Below are 21043 nucleotides of genomic sequence, written 5' to 3' on the forward strand. Positions count from 1 at the left end.
GTTGTCTGCCATTGCTTTCCCGGAGGGAGGGGGAGGATGTACCCAGAACCACCCGCGACAATGTTTTTGGCCCCATCAGGCATTGGGATCTCAACCCAGAATTCCAATGGGTGGAGGAGACTGTGGGAACTATGGAATAGCTACCCATAGTGCAACGCTCCAGAAATCGACACTACCCCCGGTACATGGACGCACACCGCCTAATTAATGAGCTTAGTGTGGCCGCATACATTCGACTTTACACAATCTGTTGCCAAAAACCGGTTTCTATAAAATCGGAATAATCCCGTAGTGTAGACATATCCTTAGATTCACAAAGGGACGAGGTGTTGTAACACTCAGCATCACAATGCATAGCTTTTAGACCCCTAGTGAAATCACAGGAACAAAACACCGAGACACATACAGAGCCTGCATTAGGCATGTCATCTCCCTATACAATGGATGGGGAGAGATGTGCACTCAATCCAATTCACAACAGCCAGCACGGTAGGAGGGGAGCCACCAAAGCTAGTCACTGGAATATGCTAACAAGAGGAGGCTCCTCTAAGTCTCTCCCCTCTCACAGACATAAGCACCTAAGTCCAGGCTACAGGGAGGCACCAAGCCCTGCTTGTGATTCTCAGCTGGGAACCCCTCTCCTGGACTTATTTGGAGCAGGGGGAGTGGATCCTGGGTCTGTCACCTCTAACCACCAGGCTCCAGAGTTACAGTCATTCTCTCTCACTCTCTCTGGTCCAGTGACTCTAAATGTCTAATCACAGTGGAACAGTTCCAACAGGAGAGAATGACAGAGCACGCAGAGGTGGGAGAGCCCTGTTCAAATCCTCTTTCTGCTTGAGGGGGGATTGAACAACTGGGCTAAAAGTTACAAGGTGGGTAGCACCATCTCTTCCTCCAGACAGATTTTGAACAGAACCCAATCTGTTAGGCAGCCTCAGAGCACACCTACATGATTGGGCCCCACAGTGAGTTAGGTGGGAAAACACCTAACTTCCCTGGCTTGTGAATCCCACTGGAGTTGCAGTGGAAGACAGGCACTTGGATGACTAGGAAGCAGCACTCGTGCGTGTTCCCAGAGGCAGAAACTTAGGTATCCAGGGTATTTTGACCATGAAAAGGTAGGTGCCAAGTAAATTTAAGTGTCTACAGGGTTCAGGGGGAGTTTTGTGGGCTGTAAGGGAGCCTAAAACTAGGATTTAGGCCCCTAAATCTGGGATTTAGTAAACTAATACCTTTGTGAATCTAGGCCCGAAATCCATATCTAAATACCTAAATCAAGTGATTGTCAGCATGGTGCCAGGTTTGTATAATTTTTGGTGGTGCCCAGAACGGGTCCAAGCAGAGCTGTCCCATCCATAGGACAGACCAGAGCAACCATCCCAGGACCCGTGCTTTGGGGGGCCCTGCACTTCAGGGGGACGCAGGGGTCCAGGGTGGCCTGGGGGGTTAGCAGGGAGCCTGGCACCTGCAGCAGCAAGTGACCCAGCCCCAGCCCGCCCCTGCTCTGTCCCCTTCCTGCTCCCATTCCACCCCTTACCACAAGCCCCACCCACCTCTTTCCAGCTTCTGCCCCCTCAACCAAGCAATGGCAGGACCTGGCAAGGTGGAGCAGAGCAGGGAAGGTTGGGGCCGGGTTGCTTGCCAGCACCAGGATGCTCGCTGCCGCTGGTGCCAGGCCCCCCACCAATCTCCCAGGCTGCCCTGGACTCATAGGGTCCCCCAAAGTATGGTAAGCCCAAACATTGGTGGAGCCGGGCTCATGTTCCTAAATATTGGTAGAGCATGGGTAGCACGGGCCTATATAACTCGCCGCCTATGATTGTCAGTGGGTCTGAGAATCCACTGCTCCCTTGGTTGCCAAGGGAGCAGCGGATGTTCCGTATATTTAAAAACCCCACTTTTTATTGCCATAATATGGATTTAGGTGCCTAATTTTAGCAACCCAGGCTTGTAAAGTTGAGCACAGACTATTTGTGGAGTAAGGTCCGACTTAATGAGTAGTAGTGGCAGATTTTGACCCTGACAAAGCTACAGCATCAAAGTGATTTAGAGACACAAGTGACATGGTAATTAAAAAAAAATCTTTTTGGCAAACTGGAAAAGTTTGGAGAAATAAGTAACATGTGGCACTGGTAAGCATCAGGGTTGGCACTTCATCTTAACACTCAGATCATCACAATCAGCATAACAGAACCTTCACTAGTACCAGGCATCTTCTTTCACAGAGTATCCTATTAATTCCGGCTTATTTCTCATTCTGAACACTCAGCAGCCTAAGGCAGGACTTAGGGAATCTTCAGAGGAAATTCTACATTAAGATCTCAACATAGCTACATAGGTTTGAAAGCTTTGCTCCCTCTACCAGCTGTCCAAGTTTAACAATTGCTTTATTAATTATTATTCATTTGTATTACTGTAGTGCCTACGAGCTCTAGTCATAGAACCAGAATGCTGCCCATGGGGCTTACTTTTCATTGTATCTCAAATCCCAGCGAGAAGGTTCATCCCCATTTTAGTCTTTGGGACACTGAACTGAACTGCAGACAAAAAGGAAATTGTACTTATGTAACCCACACACCTTCGGGGTGGGGTGTTCTGTCCCATCTAGTGGCACCAAGACCACTTACAGAAAGATTAATGAGCTGCTCTACAGCCTTGGCTAACAACCATATGGCTTTTAGCTCATGCACTAAGCTCCAGAGGTCCCAGGTTCAATTCTGCCTGCTGACAACCAGGGTCTGTCAGTGTTACACTTACACTGTCCTTCAAGCAGAAAGAAAGAGCAGGGAAAACAGAACAGCTTTCAGTCCTCCTGAGCCCCTTCTGTTCTCATCTTTCGAGTGATGGTTTGGATTTGTGTGTCCATATTGTAGGTATCATGCCTTCACTAAAGCATGCACTGAAAATTTCTACTGTTGCTCTTGCTATTGCAATAACATTGGCTGCTGGATCTGGATTGGGCTTCATTATCTTGTGCTGTCAATCGGAAAAGAAAAAAATTAGTAAGTATTTCAGCTCATTTCTCTTCACTCTTTGACAGCGTGTAAATTGCAAGTAAACCTAAAATGTGCTTAATTTCTTCCGTGTATGAAAACGTAGGTGACGGAGTAGAGTTGAAAGCAAAAAGGTATGTGGTCTTCTGGCAGTAACTGATGGTACTGTATACGCCTGTACCAGGATACTTCAGTTATCTTCACTATATGTCAGTTTTCATATTCACATCTGATTAGATTTCTCTGAGAAATTCAAAAGCTCCTGGATATCTTCAGTATTCCAAAGCCAACATTTCCCAACCTGGGCTCCTAACGCTAGGGTGTGAAATCCATGTGGAGGCACCTAAATGAGTGACCCGATTTTCTTTCATTAGTGCAGAGCAGCCAGCAGCTCCTATTGATATCAATAGAACCTGTGTTGCTTTCTTATGATGATGATATGGATCTCCTTGGTAAAGTGCTTTGAGATCTTCTGATGAGGCCTTTATTATTATGAATGGGTCTACACTACCCGCCTGAATCGGCGGGTAGAAATCGACCTCTCGGGGATCGATTTATCGCGTCCCATCGGGACGCGACAATCGATCCCCGAATCGACGCTCTTACTCCACCAGTGGAGGTGGGAGTAAGCGCCGTCGACGGGAAGCCGCAGAGGTTGATTTTGCCGCCGTCCCTACAGTGGGGTAAGTCGGCTGCGATACGTCGAATTCAGCTACGCTATTCGCGTAGCTGAATTTGCGAATCTTAAATCAACCCCCCCCCCCGTAGTGTAGATGTAGCCTATGACTCCCATGCCAGTGCCCCGTCCACCCAACCCTGTTGGTTTAACTTACCTTAAATACTGATCAGCCTTTCCTTTCTCTCCCCTCCTCTCTTTCCCAGCTCATTTTAGTATCAAACTCATCTGGGTTTCTCTTTAGCAGGTGGGCTACTCCACCTCATGCTGGTATGAGGCAACTTTCACCCCAGGCCTCTCAGGCCTCTTAACAAAATACAGAGCTTATTCCTAGTATGGTATGGAGGTCCCCTAAACCTGCCCCACTTCCAGCTTTCTTTTTAATTACACGCATACTAGGATATAACTATGTCCTCACTTCTTTACAAAGTGAGAGGCACGGGCACAGCAATATTTTAAGGTCCTTACCCCTTTAATTCTCCTATAACTAACTAATAGATTAGGCAATATAGTAACACAGGCCTAATTAGTTATAGAAGTTCTTTTTCATATTAACTAGCACCACTCTCCTCTTGCGTGTGTGTATACTGAACTATCTCCATTCATCCCTTTGATAAAGGGGATCTCTTCTGAGCTGCAAGGTTTTTCCTTATTTTAGAATCTGATCCAACCTTTTCAGTGCTTTTGTCCAGATGCTAGTTTTGGGGCACCTCCACGGGCCACACATGGATATATGTGCTCTACAAAATGGCATCTTCCATGCAGCATGACCTTGCATGTACAGTGCATGCAAGGTCATGCTGTGTGGAAGATGCCATTTTGCTCTACATGATCATGGATCATGATCTTGGATGGAGGACACCATGTTGTAGAGCAGTACCACTGGTGATAGGGGTGGTGATGTCACTCACTAATGTATCTGTTGCTTTCATAGCGGGAGAGCTGTGGAGATGGCTTATCGTATTCATCCATGGGCTGGTGTGTGTCTCGGCCATCCTGATGTTCACTGCTGCTGTCTTCTGGATATGGGAAGAAGGTAGGCCCACCCTGGTTCTCATACTAAAGGGTATATGTGCAGTGAATGAAGCAGATGGAACAGATTGCAGAAGTGAACGTGCTCTTAGTCAAAGGAGCAGGTTCAGCACTAGACTCAAAAAGCAAAAGCACCTTATTAATTTCATACCTGGAAGATTCAGAGGCAGGATGTCACCCTGTCACTATAGCATGGGTTATATGGACTATAGAATCATAAAATCAGCAAAAGGGGAGAAAAGGCGGGAGGCCACTGTACATATCTGAGATGGGAGATTTGAAATTAAAGCTCCATACAAATTAAAGCTCTAACCAGCACTTACTGCCACAAGATGGCAACCACTTTTTCATCCCCGGGCTCCTCCTTTATCTTACTGCAGCCAATGATCCAAACTTTTCCAAGCTGTTTCCCTAAGCTAGATGGGGCTACATGAGGGTATAAATCACAGCACTCATAGAACATGGGAGGGGGCCTAAAATGGAGTCAAAGAGCCACTAGTAAGTAAACCTGTCTTCTCCGCCGGGGTTGAGAGAGGTGCCCCTAGGATAAGTGCCCAGGTCTCCAATTTTATTATAAAACCGGAAGAAGGAAGAGAAAGAAAGATAATCAGGTCCAGCTCTTCCCATATTGCCGTTCTAGCCTCAAAGCAGGACAGTACCAATATTCTCGTCAGCACTTAAACACACCTTCAAACGTGTGCTTAAATCCCACTGAAGTAATCAGGACTTTAACTTGTATTTAAAGCTAAATATGTGCCTAAGTCCTTTTGTAAACTGGGATCTCACTGACCCCTTCCATACCACCTCACCCGCTTGGGACCCCCATTCCTTAAACCTGCACTGTGGTCATGCCACACAATTAATAACAAGAAACTTTGCTTCTGGCAGTCCCTTATTAGCTTAAACAGATTTTTAAAAATAGATTAATGTTTTTTCCATAACTTTTTTTCCCTTGTGGCATCCCTGCAGGGTGGAATTAAGGTTGTTTGGATGCTTTAACTATATGTTTCCACACTCTATCGTGTTTGGTTGTTTTTACATCTAGCCTTAAGTAGGAATCTCTTGGGTCTATAAAGCTTTTGAGGATGGGATGTTTATTATTGATACATATTCTCATCCTTAACTCCAGCTTAACATGTTTTGGCTGGCAGTTATTAAACCACAGTGAAACAGAATTAACCAAAACAGCCCTTCTGTCATCTTAACTAAGACCCAATCCTGCTACTTACTCCATCTTGGCAGACCTCCAAAGGGACACCTTGTGGTTGCAGGGGTTTGCCCAGGCAGAGTGATTTGCAGAACCAGAGCCTAATTGTAGGTACAGCAATTCTAGTTTCATTCCCTATTTCTCCACAGGTCTCTCCACAGCCCTTGTATTGTATATGATCTTCCTCACGTGGGTGATCGTGGTAACGCTTCTCATAAGTGTGGTCTTGGCAATTTGTCCCCAACACCTTGAGATGTTTAAAAAGAAAACAAGTAAGTAATAGGTTATTTGTATACGTACCTATATATGTGTGACATTTAAGAGAAGATTAGACAAACATCTGTCAGTGATGGCCTATGTACAGTTATTCCTGCCTCAGTGTGGGCAGATGGACAAGAGGATCTCAAGGCCTCTTCCAACCCTACGATTCTCAGAGTGAGTGGTGTAGCTGTAATGTATTGTAGCAATTATCATTGGTTACACGACACATTTCTTGAAATGCTGAGCTTTGTTGGCACAGTTGGTATGAAGCGTGACAACTAGACTCCCCCAGTTAGTGGCCTTAGGCCTGTTTTTTCCAATTCTAACTGTCCTCATAGGAGCTTAACACTATGCCCTACTTGTGGAAGGTAATAGACTTCTACGTGCCCATAAGAGATGCTAGGTACATACTCAGGCCGACTTGCCTCTCCCATGACGGCACTGCTACTTTTAGCACAGTAGCGCAATGAGAGCTAATGCAAGTCTGTCTCCTCAAGCTGGGAATCACACCCTCAGCTCAGAATGTAGACGTATCGTATATGTTGAGGGCAAAGTTTTGGCTGCCCATGTGTGTGGCTAGAGGGAGAAGAATATACAAGGAAAATCCCCCCCCCCCCTACCCCTCATCTTTCAAGGAGCCAGACACAATACTGACCCAGCAAGAAGCTGTGCAGTTGGCTAGCATGCCTGCAGAATTCCATAGCCAGCAGGACTGTGATGCGGGCAAGGCCCCACACCTCCTGAGCAGCTGCTAGCATTTGGCAGCAGATTAAGTGCACTTTGTACCTTTCCCCCTTGCTGGCTGATACTTAGTAACGTTTGCCCATTCCTGCTTTGCCTTAAAATGTTAAACAAAGAAAACATATGTACAGAGAGCTTAACATCACATAACATGTTACAAAACTCAATAAACTGTTGCAGACCTGTTGACTCCTGTTGCTACTTGCTGCACGGAAGTCTCATGAGCGAGCTGCGACTCACCATGGGTCATCTCAAGAATCAGGTTTCAAAGGCTTTTGCAATTGTACAGGAAGCAGGAATGATCTTACATACAAAGAGAAGAAAAAAAAAACAATCTCCATCTATGTTCAATTGTGTCAATCAAATATGGCAGCATTTTATTATTTCTTTTCTCTTTCCAAGTGTACCGTGTCATTCTGGATACTGCAGCTCTTGGGGGAGTGATTCTAGTTGTGTTGTTTGCCATTTTCCTTACACAGAACATCCAGCACCTCCAAAGTAAGCCCCCATCTTTCGCGGATTAAAATTTATACTGTCTGTTTTTCTGCAAAGATGCATTTTTTTTAAAAGGAACTTATTTATATTTGGTGCAAAATAAAGATTTCAAGTTCCCCCCACAGCCCACGGCAGCTGAGAATCTCCATAGCACTAAATACTACAGGGACCTTCGAGCACAGCATGTCCTCCCCATGTCTAGCCCGGTTCCCGGCCAGCCTTCTACACCAGGGCTTACAAAGAGGGTGTGGTGTTCTGTCCCATCTAGTGGCACCAAAACCACTTAGAGAAAGCTAAAGCCAGGTGGCTTTTAGCTCATGCGGTAGAGGCTCATACACTAAGCTCCAGAGGTCCCTGGTTTGATTCCCAATGACTGGGGTCTGTTGGTGTTACATATGCACTACTGCAGGGATCAGCAACCTTTGGCACACGGCTCGCCAGGGTAAGCACCCAGGCGGGCTGGGCCGGTTGGTTTACCTGCCGCATCCGCAGGTTCGGCCGATTGTGGCTCCCACTGGCCGCAGTTTGCCGCTCCAGGCCAATGGGGGCTGCGAGAAGCCGCAGCCAGCACATCCCTTGGCCCGCGCCGCTTCCCACAGCCCCCATTGACCTGGAGCAGTGAACCGTGGCCAGTGGGAGCCGCGATCGGCCAAACCTGTGGACGCGGCAGGTAAACAAACTGGCCCGGCCCCTTCAGGGTGCTTACCCTGGTGAGCCGCGTGCCAAAGGTTGCCAATCTCTGCACTACTGCATCAGGAGAATTCTTCTCTGCCAGCTGCAGGGCTTTTACAGCACCTGAGCCCCGGCCCTTGTGAAACTCAGAATCCCAGCTGCGGAAATTCCCCCGAGCAAATAAACTAGCGACATGGTATTTCATTCCTTTCTTCTTTTGACCTCCAGGAAAAGGCTGCTCACCATTTTTTGACAACACAGCTGCCATCCTTATCACTGCTGCAATTTCTCTCCTTATTCTTCTAGCGCCCTTTGTGTGGTGTAAGTATCAACCCTGCTCATTTCATGCATATTTTAAAGCCTTTTAAAAGAAATATCACTGTTACAGCATATTGCATCATCCATTTTAAATATTCCTTATTTCCCGCAGGAGTTATAAAGAAAAAGGATAACTTTATAAAGTAAATTAGAAGGCAAGGGGAAGTAAATGAAATATACAGCCCATCTACTATCATTTAGTGAGAGCTGGGATGGCAAATAACCCTTTAACTTGGAATCTTCTCTGGGGTTAAAATTATAAATATAAAAATTATATAAATTATAAAAAACATACCTCAGGCCCCCCTTAAACTGAGATTCACCCCATGCAGAGAACTAGCACCAGGGTCTATGTGTTTGATTTCCCACTTATGCCCTTTAGCTCTAACTCCCAACTGTTCCCAGAACTGGGCAGTCCAGGCTTTCTCCTTCTCCTTCCCTCCTCATGGCTCCTTCTGCTTACACCCTCACTCCCCCATGTCTCAGTGCAGCACAGCAGGCAGGGATAGGAGGCCAGTACAGCTGCTTTCCAGTCCTAAAGCATCACATTTCACCCCCAGGAAGAGGCCATAGTATGAGGGAGATTGAGCCAGTACTCAGGGGAACTGAGGGGAACATTGGATCACTGTGGGAAGAGCCAGCTGATGGGCAAAGAGAGGCAACAGCGAAGCGGAAAAAAGAGATTGGTGACAATTACATGGTGCGCCGATGCTGTTGGTTATAATTTCCTTTCGGAGCGATTGATGTTGATCCTGTTGTGATGGGAGGGGTTGGATCCCTTCTAGCAGAAAATGATTTTATTGCCAGAGCTGCTGATACATGTGTGTATGATGATATAAATCCTCTAGCTTCAAAGCATATAGATTTCATTTTATTGGACCAGGGAAATAATAAAGGAGACACAGGCAGGTATGATTTTGATGACCCCAAAATGCCAAAAACTAATTACTTCAGCCATACCTCTTCTTTACAAAAATGTTTTGCAAATCTTCCTGTTTTCTCCAGCATTGCAGCAAGACGATAGTCTCTTGGAATTTGGATCAGTGAACCACTCTAAAACCCCATTTTCTGAAGGGTTCTAGTCTTTCATACCACAGAGGCTCCAGTGACTTTCTCGATGTAACATCTTTTCCTTCTACTGGGTTTGATGTTTATATAAAGCACTAAGGTGGGGTTAATCTGTCTATGCTTTCTAGATCACAGGGGAAAAAAAAGCCAAGAAAAGTATCAGCAAGAAAGAAAAGTAAGGATGCAATGTCCCAGAAAACCTTTTCATTGGACTTGAAAAGCTGAGAATTTCTGGAAGCAAAATGTAATGAAATAAGATGGACTGTAGCCAGGACGGTGGGATCAGCTCTGCTGCTTTTCCAGTGGCACTCTTTCCATTTTTCATGACCTGGCAGAGAGGAGTTGTGAATTTTGCATCTGCTCTGGATGACAATGCATCTAGGAACACAATGCCTCCAACACCATGCTTGGCCATCAGTGCAGTTCTGACATCAGGCTAGATTGTAGAGGTGGCAATACTCGATTTCTTGCACAGCCCCCTGCAACTCAGCAATAGCCTCTTTGTCTTGGAAGGAATTGTATCCCATACAGAAACACCAATGCTAGTTCTGGCAGCACCTGTTTTCTTCCTGGAGCTGCTCTCATCACGAGCTCTCGTTCCCTCTGCTGTCTGACGAGGTGTCGTGCCTAAGCTCCTGGAAGATGTCCCTTTGTTGTCCAGACCTGGAGGTAAGGTGTGAAGAAATCAAAGGTGCAGCACAGGAGAGCAATTAGCACACAAAAAAATCATATTGCATAATCAGAAAGAGAATAATTTGATTTGCCACCAAACTGTTGCCTTCCTGTGATATTGTTAGTGACAAAATTAAGCTAAAGGATTTTAAAACCATGAATTAAAGGGTATCATATTATTTGTTAATAATATGAACTCAGAAGTAGTTTTATCTTTTAAACTAACACAGCAATATAAATATAATCCAAAGCAAAGAATGAACAAGTAATTGAATTAAGAAATAATGCTTATGGTGTCAGCATTTGTGATTGATTAAATGTCAAAAGGATAGCTGAGGTATTGGATGCATTGCAAGTTCCATTTACCTAGACGTTTATAGCTTGAGATTGCTTCCTGTTGGAGTGGTATTAACTGAATCCTGGCTTGGGCTAAATACATTCAAACTATTATTATCAAGTCAACAGGTAGCAATCTCAAATTATTACAATATATTATACTGACGTATACTCTTTCCTCTCAGACTAGAGCTCAGCATGGCTATTATGAATCCTGAAGACACCTGATAACATCAGAATCTTGGCAGTTTTTTAAAAACAGGTTTCTATCCCTCATGGTTGTGAAGAAGAGCTTGAAACATGAGCCTAGTGTAACTGATACAGTGAAGCCTGCCTGAGTTTGCAGAGAGCCTATAACAATAGACCTGTGGACTTGTCTAGATGAATAATCAGTTAGTGGCATGGTGGGCCTCCACAGTGACCTGAATTGACTTAATCTGGCGCTGATGCCTTACAGCCCACTCTGCCAGCCCCATCCCCTCCTGCCATTTTCATCTCCTTAGGTTGATCAGGTGGCATAGAACTCGCCATCCCATCTTTTAAAACACCTGAGGATTCTTCTACATCAGAGGAAGCCCCACCTGCCACTTCAGGGCAGCTTTCTGATGCGGGATGCTGCATGAACACCACAAACTGGTGGAATGGAAGCTATTTATGGTGTCTTTAGTGCATGGATTTCTTTGTGTTCATGTAAAGGCCATAATGTGTATCATGATGACAAATTTTATTTATTCTTATTCTAGCTATGACAGTCCTTGGATGGCCAGAGCTGCAGAACTGACGAGCCAGCAAGCACGGTTAAAGGGACACTTGAGGTGATGGCTAACACAGCTGAACAAATTTCAAACATTTTTACATTTTCATTGCTTTCCTATGTAGATACCGTTAAATGAGGCTCCAGAAGCCGAAAGCCAGGAATGAAAGGTATGTATCCTCTAGGTCAGTGGTTCTCAGGTGGGATCATGAGGCAGTATTAAGAGTATCAGAACTTAGGATACAACATGGTTTCTGCTTAAAACTGAATTTTTAGTCCTCCCTACAAACAAAGATACAATGATCTGCTTGAGATTTGAAATGCTCGTTCAAGACCCAGGGTAGAGTTTATAATACAAATTTGGAGTCTCATAGCCATGTGTTTGTGACATACAGCCACCCTCAAAACAGAACCCATGAAAATAAGGTCATTTTTTGTGTGTAAGAGATAAGGATTGATCATGAGACAAGAGATACCTGGAGGGAAGATGATCTCTTCTCCCCCTGCTTCCCCTCTCTCCCCCGAACACTTTGTTCTAGAAGAAAGTCACTTACAGAACAATGGGGGCTGCGGGAAGCGGCGCAGGCTGAGGGATGTGCTGGCCACCACTTCCCGCAGCCCCCATTGACCTGGAATGGTGACCCGCGGTCAGTGGGAACGATTGGCCGAATCTGCAGATGCTGCAGGTAAACAAACCATCCCAGCTCGCCAGTGGATTTCCCTGATGGGCCGTGTTCCAAAGATTGCTGTAGACTGGTTGGCCGGGGCTCGTTCACCTACAGGGCGGCGGGGAGCCAGACTGCCTCACTACTTTGATCAGGTGTGTCAGGGAATTAGCTCGGCTGTGCGGTAAACAGTCAGCAGCTCCGGCCCTCTGGCAGGGGCTGAGCAAACAGTTCAATATTAGCAAGCCCAGGCCCTGGGTCAGGACGGGGCAACAAACAAACAGTCAGAACAGCAAACCCCAGGCTCCTGGCTCTGAGCAGCCAGGGAGAGGGGGAGACTGCCACCCGTGAGGTGGATGGCAGGGGGATGCAGGCCCACCCACCCCACTGTGTCCCAGCCCAGGGCCCTAGCAGCGGCAGAAACCCCCCTGCTGTGTCAGTGGGGATCCTGACCACAACACAGTGACATTGGCTCTGGCAATGTTGCAGCCAGACTCGGGTCAGCTGCCCCCAGACTACTTCTTATCTCCCCCTCTAGAGGTACCTGGGTCTGGACGGCATCCTCCGTGGAGTCACACCCCATAGGCTCCTCAGGATAGCTGGCAAGCGGTTGGTTTGGCAGCTCCTCGGGGTAACTGGCACATGGTAGGTCAGGCAGTTCCTTGGGGTAATGGGCGAGCGGTAGGCTCGGCAGCCTCTCTGGGCTCAGGCTAGTATCAGGTGTTGGCTGGTATGGCCAGTCCTCGGGTCGGCCACCAATCGTGGTGGTCTCCCCACCAGGAGCTACGCCACAAGCGTCTGGTCACTCCGGTGGCTGAGAGACAAGTGAGTTCTGGAGTCGGGCTTTTATACTTCCTGTCCTGCGCCTTGATCTCTGAGGGGCGGGCGCAGGGTTTGCTGGCACCGCCCACTTTGGCATCCAGAGAGGCTCATCCCCCTCCGGGGCAGCAGGGAGCCTTGCTACAGTTACCGATTCCTGAAGTAGACTATATAAAAGTGGCACCTTATTCAGCAGTTCTGCCTTTTTTTCCTGTAAACTGAGCACATTTGACAGGGAATCACTGAAGTTATGTCTACATTGCAATAAAAAAAACAGTACCCAGTCACAGAGCCCAGCTAAATTGACTTGAGCTTGCAGGGCTACAAATAGCAGTGTAGACATTCAGGGTCTGGGCTCTGAGACCCATCCCTCCCATGAGCCCAAGTCAGCTGAGCTGGCCCAGCTGCAGACATGCTGTGGGACTTTTATTACAGTGTAGATGTACCTTGAGAGTCAAAGTCACTTTTCAGAGTAGAATCATGCTCTGCTCACCATGCTTAATGTACCCCATAGCCTGGTAATGGATCGCTAGAAGGTACAAGATTTCATGGTTTGAGAATTTGAAAGATGAGATGGGGGAAAACCTCCAAACTACCTGTCAGCTTCACTTGGCACCTAGGCCAAATCGGTGTGGAAGACTTACATAGAAGTTTTCTTCAGACTTCTTTCCAAAGATTTTTTTCAGAATAATTCATCTTCATTCATTCTCTACTGAGGTAAATGAAGAATTCATTCCCCATGTTCATTCAGTCCTGATCTTTTTCACACTATTCCTTCAACTGATCTCGATCAAGGTTAGAAATAGACCAGTTTTCCCAAAAAAATCTCATTTTGAGCTAGAAATGGACCTGCAGCTTTGCCTCTCAAGTTTATGGTAAGTATGAGTGCGAGTGGGAAAATGTGTGTGTTGTGTTGGGACAGTTGTTAGTTTGTGCAGGTAATAAATGAAGGGTGTATGCTGTGGTGAGGGGCTGTGTGTGTTAGTTGTGTTGATTTGTATGTAGAAAGAGTTGAGCTGGGAGATTTGTATTTTGTGCACGTGACAGTTGGGCACACAGGTTGGGCAGTTGGTCCACCTTCAGTGCAGTCTCCCTCATACAACCAATGAAATTGCTGCATGCAAACTAGCTTATAGAATAAGGGTGGTGATTGGTTGTATTATCCTGATATCACAATGGTCTAGGTCTCTTGGCATGGCACAGACATTCCATACTGTAGCTGTACACTGCACAAGTGTGATTTGTAAAGTCAAAATGGCTGAGAACTTAAAAATGGGATATTAACATATCGCAAAACTCAGTGGTTATTCCTCCTGGTGATATTCTGAACAAAGTGCTCTCAGCCATGATTGCAGCTGTTTCCATTGCTTCACACTGACTCAGAGCAGGCTCCGGCATAACAATCCTATTATATAGACTTTCAAAATTTCTGGTTGTCGTAGGGTTTCTCTCACTTATTTTGTCACTGAGTGCAAGAAACTAAATAATATCTGAGGAGAGCTGGGGTGTGTCTATGTTCCTTTTAGCTCCCTCCCCTTCCTTTTTCCTTTTGCCAATACATTACTTTTCAAAATGTCTCAAACTTTTGCAAAAGTTATGGCATGGCAGAAGAAAAAGTGAAAAGTTACAAAGAGGTGTCGTTTCATTTTTCTTGTTGCCACTTTTCTGAATTTCAACTTTGATTCTGCAAACATCTTTCACATGCTTAACTTTACTAGTGGGAGTAATCCAATGATTTCAATGGAACTACTCAGAGTAGTAAAGTTAAGCACATTCATACATGTTTGTAGGATTGGAGCTATGAGGGAGTTTGGAAAAGGTGGGTCAAAAGGGAAAAAAATGGAAAAAGTGAAAAAAAAAACCCACAACCCCTCTAAACAAAATCTTGGCATTCATTCTGTTTCAGTCAGTGGCAAAGGAACAAGAAAGAAAGTGGGTGAGAGACCATGCAGTCTCAAATTTAAAAAAGTTTCTTTTGAGAAAAAAGAGAGAAGGGGAACGTATGGGGTTGTTTTTGTATTTAATTCTTTTTCTCACCTCTTCCCGTGAAGAAGGAGGAAAAGTGTTTAAGTTATAGAAATGAGAGGGAAAGTCTGAAAACAAGTGTATTATTTCAGTGGCCAAAAACTAAAATAAAATGAAAAATGCAATTCAGAAGTAAACAAAAGGAAACTTTTCCATCTCATTTCGAAGGGGAGGACAGAGGTGAATGGCTAGAATGAGGTGTGTCTTGAAAAGGGGAATGTGAGTGCAGGGATTAGGGAGGAGATAGCGGTGGGGCTTACTCCAGTGTTTGCTGGGCAGAAACGTGGAAAAATCTTATACAGTGGATTGTGTGATATGTATTCATAGATTCCAAGGCCAGAAGGGACCATTGTGATCATCTAGTCTGACCGCCTGTATGACACAGGCTCTAGAACTTTCCCAAAATAATTCCTAGAGCACATATTTTCGAACAACATCTAAAACATGTTGGTGTGTTGTGAGCGTGCTGATATGTTGATGGTGCAAAGGTGTGTGAGATGTGGATGGTGCAATGGTGTGTTGGAGGAGTGTGCATGTTGGTGTGTGAGTGTGTGTGGGGGGGTGTTTGGTACAATGCTCTGTGATATTTTTTAAAAAGGAGTGGAAAACTCCTTAATGGTGTAATAGAAGATAGGCTGGAGAGCCCGAAAGTTGGAGCCAAGGAATTCTGATATAGAGGTTTTTATATTTGATATATATTCAATCTTCTTGATATCTTATTACTTAGCTTTTTATCTTTTGAAAAGATACTGGGTTTACTGGGTTGGCGTGGATTTTATTTTCAAAGCTAAGCAGTGTGTATGTTCCCCTTAGCCTGCTTTCCATTGTCATATCACTGTGGCTTGCCATAAATAGAAACAGTGGTTGCTAATTTCTATTTTGGTAAAAATGGCTGGTCATTGCTTTGTCACCAGACTATCTTTGGTAACCCAAGCCCAGATCCTCAAAGGCATTTAGGTCATGGGAGTTAGGCACCTTTGAGAATCTGGACCCCAGTTTATGTATTGGCAGGACATCATTCTGCTCGCTTTCTTTTGCTTATAACAGATATATTTGTATTTTTCATTTAATACTTTAGTTTTTTGTTTTGGTCTCCTGGGCATTTTTCCGATCGCTGCCTAGAGGGTCAGAAAGGAATTTCCCAGAGTTTTTCCCCTCTTTAAAAAGAGGGGTTTTCCCTCTGGGTTTTTGCCTTTCTCAGGAGAACTACTCAGGACTAAAAATATATTTTGCCAGTTTGACTCAGTTAATTTGTTGCTAATTTGACTCAATAAATTCACTGCCAGTTGGGCTCAATAAAAAAAGTTCATTTTTATAACTGAACCTACATTCGGTGCCTTTTATTTCATTTGTATCATTAACCCCTGGACTGCTGTCTGACCACAAACATGTCTGAGAAAAAGATTTAACATACGATCCATTTGAATACATGCAACACTGCAGGAAAAAACTGACTCCACCCAGCGAAAATGGAGCAGAGGAGCCTTTCCCAAGATGCAAACTACACCTATTACCATTAATCCCTGTGGCGTGTAAAATCTTATGCTTGACCTTGAGGCATCAAACCAAAGTCTCTTGCTCCATGATAGGTAGTAGCTGCAAATGTAACATACACTACCCATGTTCCATGCATGATACTCACACAGCATCTGGATGAAATGCTCCACTCCCATCACAACCAGTATTTTCTTCTTAGTTTATGTTGTAATGTGACATCCAAGTTGCTCCGGAGGCTTCCTGGGAAGTTACTTACTGTTCCTGCAGGTAGGTCAGTGCAATTGAGCTTCTTTTCCCCTCCCCCACCTGGATGGCATGTGGTGAAAGAGTGTCTTGGCTCCCTGCCACTTGATGCATCGTGGCTGGGCATCAGAAAAGAGAGTGAGGGAATGGTAACCAAGACTAAGAGAGGGGACACAAAACCACAGGATTCTACCTAAACCAACCTCCTGTATTTTTACTCACAACCACTGGAAAGTTGAGCAGGTGCTAAGTGGTTCTGGAAGCACAACTGGCTGCTAGGCCAAAGAAGGCATTCCTTTCTTCCAAGTAAGTAAAATCATTCATGAACAACCCTACAGAAAGAAATGGTGTGTAACACAGCACAAACATTTCCTACCTTCAGGGCAAGCCACTATGAACATTATAACTGCTTGGAAAAATAGGCCTTTTTCTCCTGTAGTTTTGTCAAATCCAGTTTTCATTTTCATCTAACTTTTCACTGGAAAAGGTTGACTTTTTCACAAAAATATTGAAACTGAAAATATTTTGGTCAAAAACTAGAATGTTGATTCAAAATGGCACTGTCCCGTATCATGGAGGTTGGTCCTACAATCCCATTCTTTTCTCTGGGCCAGACTGTTGGGCCAAATCACATTTCAATCATACTGCACCACCTTTTCCCCTCTTGGTGAGCGGTGTGGGTGCATCATAGGAGTCATGGCACATGGTGCCACGTGACTATGTAGTCCAGATAGAGATCCCAAAGAAGAGAATGGGAGCAGAAGGCACCCAAATTACAATTTGTACAAAGTATGGAGCCACCATTTTGACTAAAATACTTCAGGTTTTGGCCAAAACATGTCAATTTTCAGGCATTCCTTTTTAATGACAAAGTAAGTTTTTGCAGAAAGATTATTTTAGCAAAAAAATTTGGTAAGTTGAAAACCCAAGTTTTGTCAGAAAAATTTCAACCAGCCTTAACGTCCGCTGACCAACACTACAACATACACGTGCCTACAACAGCAAACAGAAGGAACAGGGGCAAGTAATACAGAATAAAGAGAGAAACCTAGTGCACTATATCAGTTCAGCTCACACAGAGAGAGCTAAACAAGGGAAACCACCATCTAGCTCTTCCCCACTGGATAGGAATGCCTGGTGGAGAGATAGTCTCCCTGACAGGACAACGGAGGGGAACCCACCAAGTGGACAGCCACCAGTGGCAAGAAGAGGGGCAGTTTGGACAGTGAGATGATGTCCATGGCACTTGAGCCTTGCATGCGACTCCCCCTCTCAAACCTCCCATATTGGGTAAGGTATTAGACAGGTCTCCAGGTAGTATCATTCTGGGAGCCTTAGACTGGTCCAGGAGACTCTGCACACAGAGCTACTAGAACTCTTTACAGTAATGCTTTTTGGTCATTATTTGACTTAATTTACACCTGTACAGAGCAGGTGCTAAGATCGTCTTATGAGGACAGGGCTAGCTACCTTGTAAGACTTCTGTTAGCACAGAGAAATTACATTTTCCTGTTATATTTGCAATTTCATCATCCAATTTGGCACACAGTAAACCCCAATACAGAAAACTGTCTTTTTAACTGAAGAAAGCATTACCTTCTCCCATCCCTGTGTGTGGAGAGACGGAGGTACTCTGAACTACAGCACACACCTTTTGGGTGATTGGTGTAGCTGTTGGATAGAAAACAAACAATCTAGAGAATTCCAGAGTCTAAATAGCTTATATGCCCATGGCATGCAGATAGTGTCTACAAATTTTTTGCAGCTCACAAGTAAGGGAAAGAGCAAATCAATAGCAGCGAGCGGGTTTTTATTTAACTATCACTTTTCAATAATATTGCAGGCACATATAAACACTAAAGCAAGACAGATGCATATTATAGATGAATATAAAATGTATTGCACCCTCTACCTCACAGCACCCCCCTGAGGTAATATAGATTAAGTAGATAGATAAGTGAATAAGTAATCTAGAAGTGTACAGGACCATTAGAAGTATATATTAAAACTACTGCACATGACCAAATGCCATTGTATTTTTTTCTTCTATTAGACAACTGTATCTAGATACTAGCGCCAATGTTTTCAAACTTGTGTGTCTTCAGTAGGAGATAAGAGGTTAGCTCCTCTGAAAAAATCAGTCTGCTTCTATTTATGTGCCTAAATATGGTTTGAGATGACAAACTTTAGATGCAGCAGGTTTGAAATTTTTAGTCTTAAATTTTGTTTAGTTTTAAAAGTAGTTTTATTAGATTGTAAAACAAATGGAAAAAGGAAAAAAATATAACTAAAGATTACTTAAAATGAAATAGCTATATAGGAATTAAAGTATGCATATACTTTGCATACATATATGAATGTGTTACATGCTATACACAACATAAAGAACTAGATCTGCTATCCTTCCCCATGAGGGAAGTGGGATCTTTCTAGTCTTCTCAGTGGTAAGAAAAGCAGCGGGTAACCTAACCTAACCTAACTGACACTCCATATTCCCCAAATGAGAAGCATGGAAACTCCATTTACCTGCATTTTCCCCTCACCTACACTATTGATTTTTCCATCCCCCAAGTCTCTCCATGCAAGGGGACCCCTCTGGAACTGAACTCCGTTCTGCCTGGAGGCACAGGTGTCCTGCACCGACTACTGGAACCTTGCCTCCCTGTATGTGCAGCTGCTCTGTCAGGAGAGGGGCAGGGTTACCCCTCCTTCCTTCTTCCCAATGTCACCGCAGTTTCCTTTTGAACATTATCTTGTCAGTGCCTCCCTGTCTTCTCTGTGCCGCTGCTGTATGTTTTTCCCTAACTGCAGCCACACATCACATTAAAGCAAGACAGATGCATATTACAGGTGATCATAAAATTCATTGTGCCTCTACCTCATCTTCTCCAATGTAAATTCACCCTTAGTGCTTTTATCACTCAGAAACCCCACTCAGTGGAAAGGATGCTGTGAACTTGCACTTACGAGATCTAGGCTCATGTGGGTGGGATTCACTCTGCTCCTGTACAGCTGGAGTTGTTGGTGTCTGTGCAAGTGGAGGCAAAATTCACTGCTGCAGCTCAGGCCCAGTGCCCTCCTGCAGCCCCCCTTTCACTTAGCTGCAGCTGCTGCTTGCTTCAGATTTTGGGATGAAATAGCAGTTACAGCCCTTCCATACTGGTCTTACAGAACAGTGTTGCCCCTACACCAACCAGCCATCCTCAGCCCTCTCATAAATTGATTTTGGGCTGGCTTAGAATCCAGTTCTGCTGCTCACAGCGGGTGCCCAGTCACTCCTGTGCAACCACTCATCTGGTCAACCCCTAGTACAGGCCCTATGTGGGGCTAACGTGGTGCAGAGAGTCTTGCATCAGCTTCTGTCATCAGAGGCTACTTTCAACCAGAGGCGAGCAAACCCCACTGCAGAACCTCTGCAATGAGTTCATGTCCTCACCCCACCTACTGCTACTTACCTCGTAAACAATTCCAGGGCTCTTAATTATATTGCACTAAAATACCACCTGCTTACTGAGAGCCTCTTCTGGATGGTGGGCCATAGAACGAGGAGCCAGTTTATGCCTTTCAGAAGGCAAGACAAATATTTAGGAATTGGTTGGTGAAAATGGTTAAATGATATCACATCCCAGAGTACTGTATTGACAAAGCAATGTACAATTCCTCACTCCACCCTAAAAACAAAAAACAACCTCCTCCTCCCCCAAACTATGACTTTCTACCCACTCAGTGGCTCCCTCTTGTTGAAAAATATAAAGAGGCTGACACTGAGGTCTAAACCTTTTCCAGTGATTTCAAAGTCACAAGACAATTTGGGATGGAAGTTACAGGTAAGTGAAAGCAGCAGAATGAGATAGTACTCTGAGTATTTCAGAGTGTGGTTCTGCTCTGAGAAGAGACTGTCAAAATGGCATTATGGGATTTCAAGTGTATTGGAGCTCACTTACCCTAGTGTACTTCCTGATGTAAATGAGATTAGGCCCTTGTCTCTCAGTGATTCCAAATCACATTTGCTCACATTACAATAAAAAGAAGAACAGGAGTACTTGTGGCACCTTAGAGATTAACAAATTTATTAGAGCATAAGCTTTCGTGGACTACAGCCCACTTCTTCGGATGCATATAGAATGGAACATATATTGAGGAGATATATATACACACATACAGAGAGCATAAACAGGTGGGAGTTGTCTTACCAACTCTGAGAGGCCAATTAATTAAGAGAAAAAAAACTTTTGAAGTGATAATCAAGCTAGCCCAGTACAGACAGTTAAGAAGTGTGAGAATACTTACAAGGGGAGATAGATTCAATGTTTGTAATGGCTCAGCCATTCCCAGTCCTTATTCAAACCGGAGTTGATTGTGTCTAGTTTGCATATCAATTCTAGCTCAGCAGTCTCTCGTTGGAGTCTGTTTTTGAAGTTTTTCTGTTGTAATATAGCCACCCGCAGGTCTGTCACTGAATGACCAGACAGGTTAAAGTGTTCTCCCACTGGTTTTTGAGTATTTTGATTCCTGATGTCAGATTTGTGTCCATTAATTCTGAGGGTCTGAGGAGAGAGTCTACAT

The 21043-nt window shown here is 44.5% G+C and overlaps 1 protein-coding gene across 8 annotated transcripts in view; it reads left to right on the forward strand.

Annotated features, from left to right (window-relative positions):
* The window catches only part of LOC101941157 (uncharacterized), a 43185-nt gene extending 27125 nt beyond the window's left edge, over positions 1 to 16060 (forward strand). For 5 of the 8 annotated variants that reach the window (XR_010590207.1, XR_010590210.1, XR_010590212.1 and 2 more), the window contains 7 exons: positions 2877 to 3005; positions 4607 to 4708; positions 6061 to 6183; positions 7316 to 7411; positions 8309 to 8401; positions 9595 to 10135; positions 11218 to 16060. Coding sequence is in view for 1 of the 8 variants with exons in the window: in XM_065556421.1 (XP_065412493.1) it covers positions 2877 to 3005; positions 4607 to 4708; positions 6061 to 6183; positions 7316 to 7411; positions 8309 to 8401; positions 9595 to 9641; positions 11354 to 11395 (632 nt within the window). In the remaining 7 variants the exon portion in view is untranslated. The remainder of the gene's footprint in view (positions 1 to 2876; positions 3006 to 4606; positions 4709 to 6060; positions 6184 to 7315; positions 7412 to 8308; positions 8402 to 9594; positions 10136 to 11217) is intronic. The other 3 variants (XR_010590208.1, XM_065556421.1, XR_010590209.1) reach the window with 3 other exon arrangements.
* Positions 16061 to 21043: the final 4983 nt, after the last annotated feature.

This window comes from Chrysemys picta, chromosome 9 (assembly GCF_011386835.1).
Source record: "Chrysemys picta bellii isolate R12L10 chromosome 9, ASM1138683v2, whole genome shotgun sequence".
Classification (NCBI taxonomy): domain Eukaryota; kingdom Metazoa; phylum Chordata; order Testudines; family Emydidae; genus Chrysemys; species Chrysemys picta.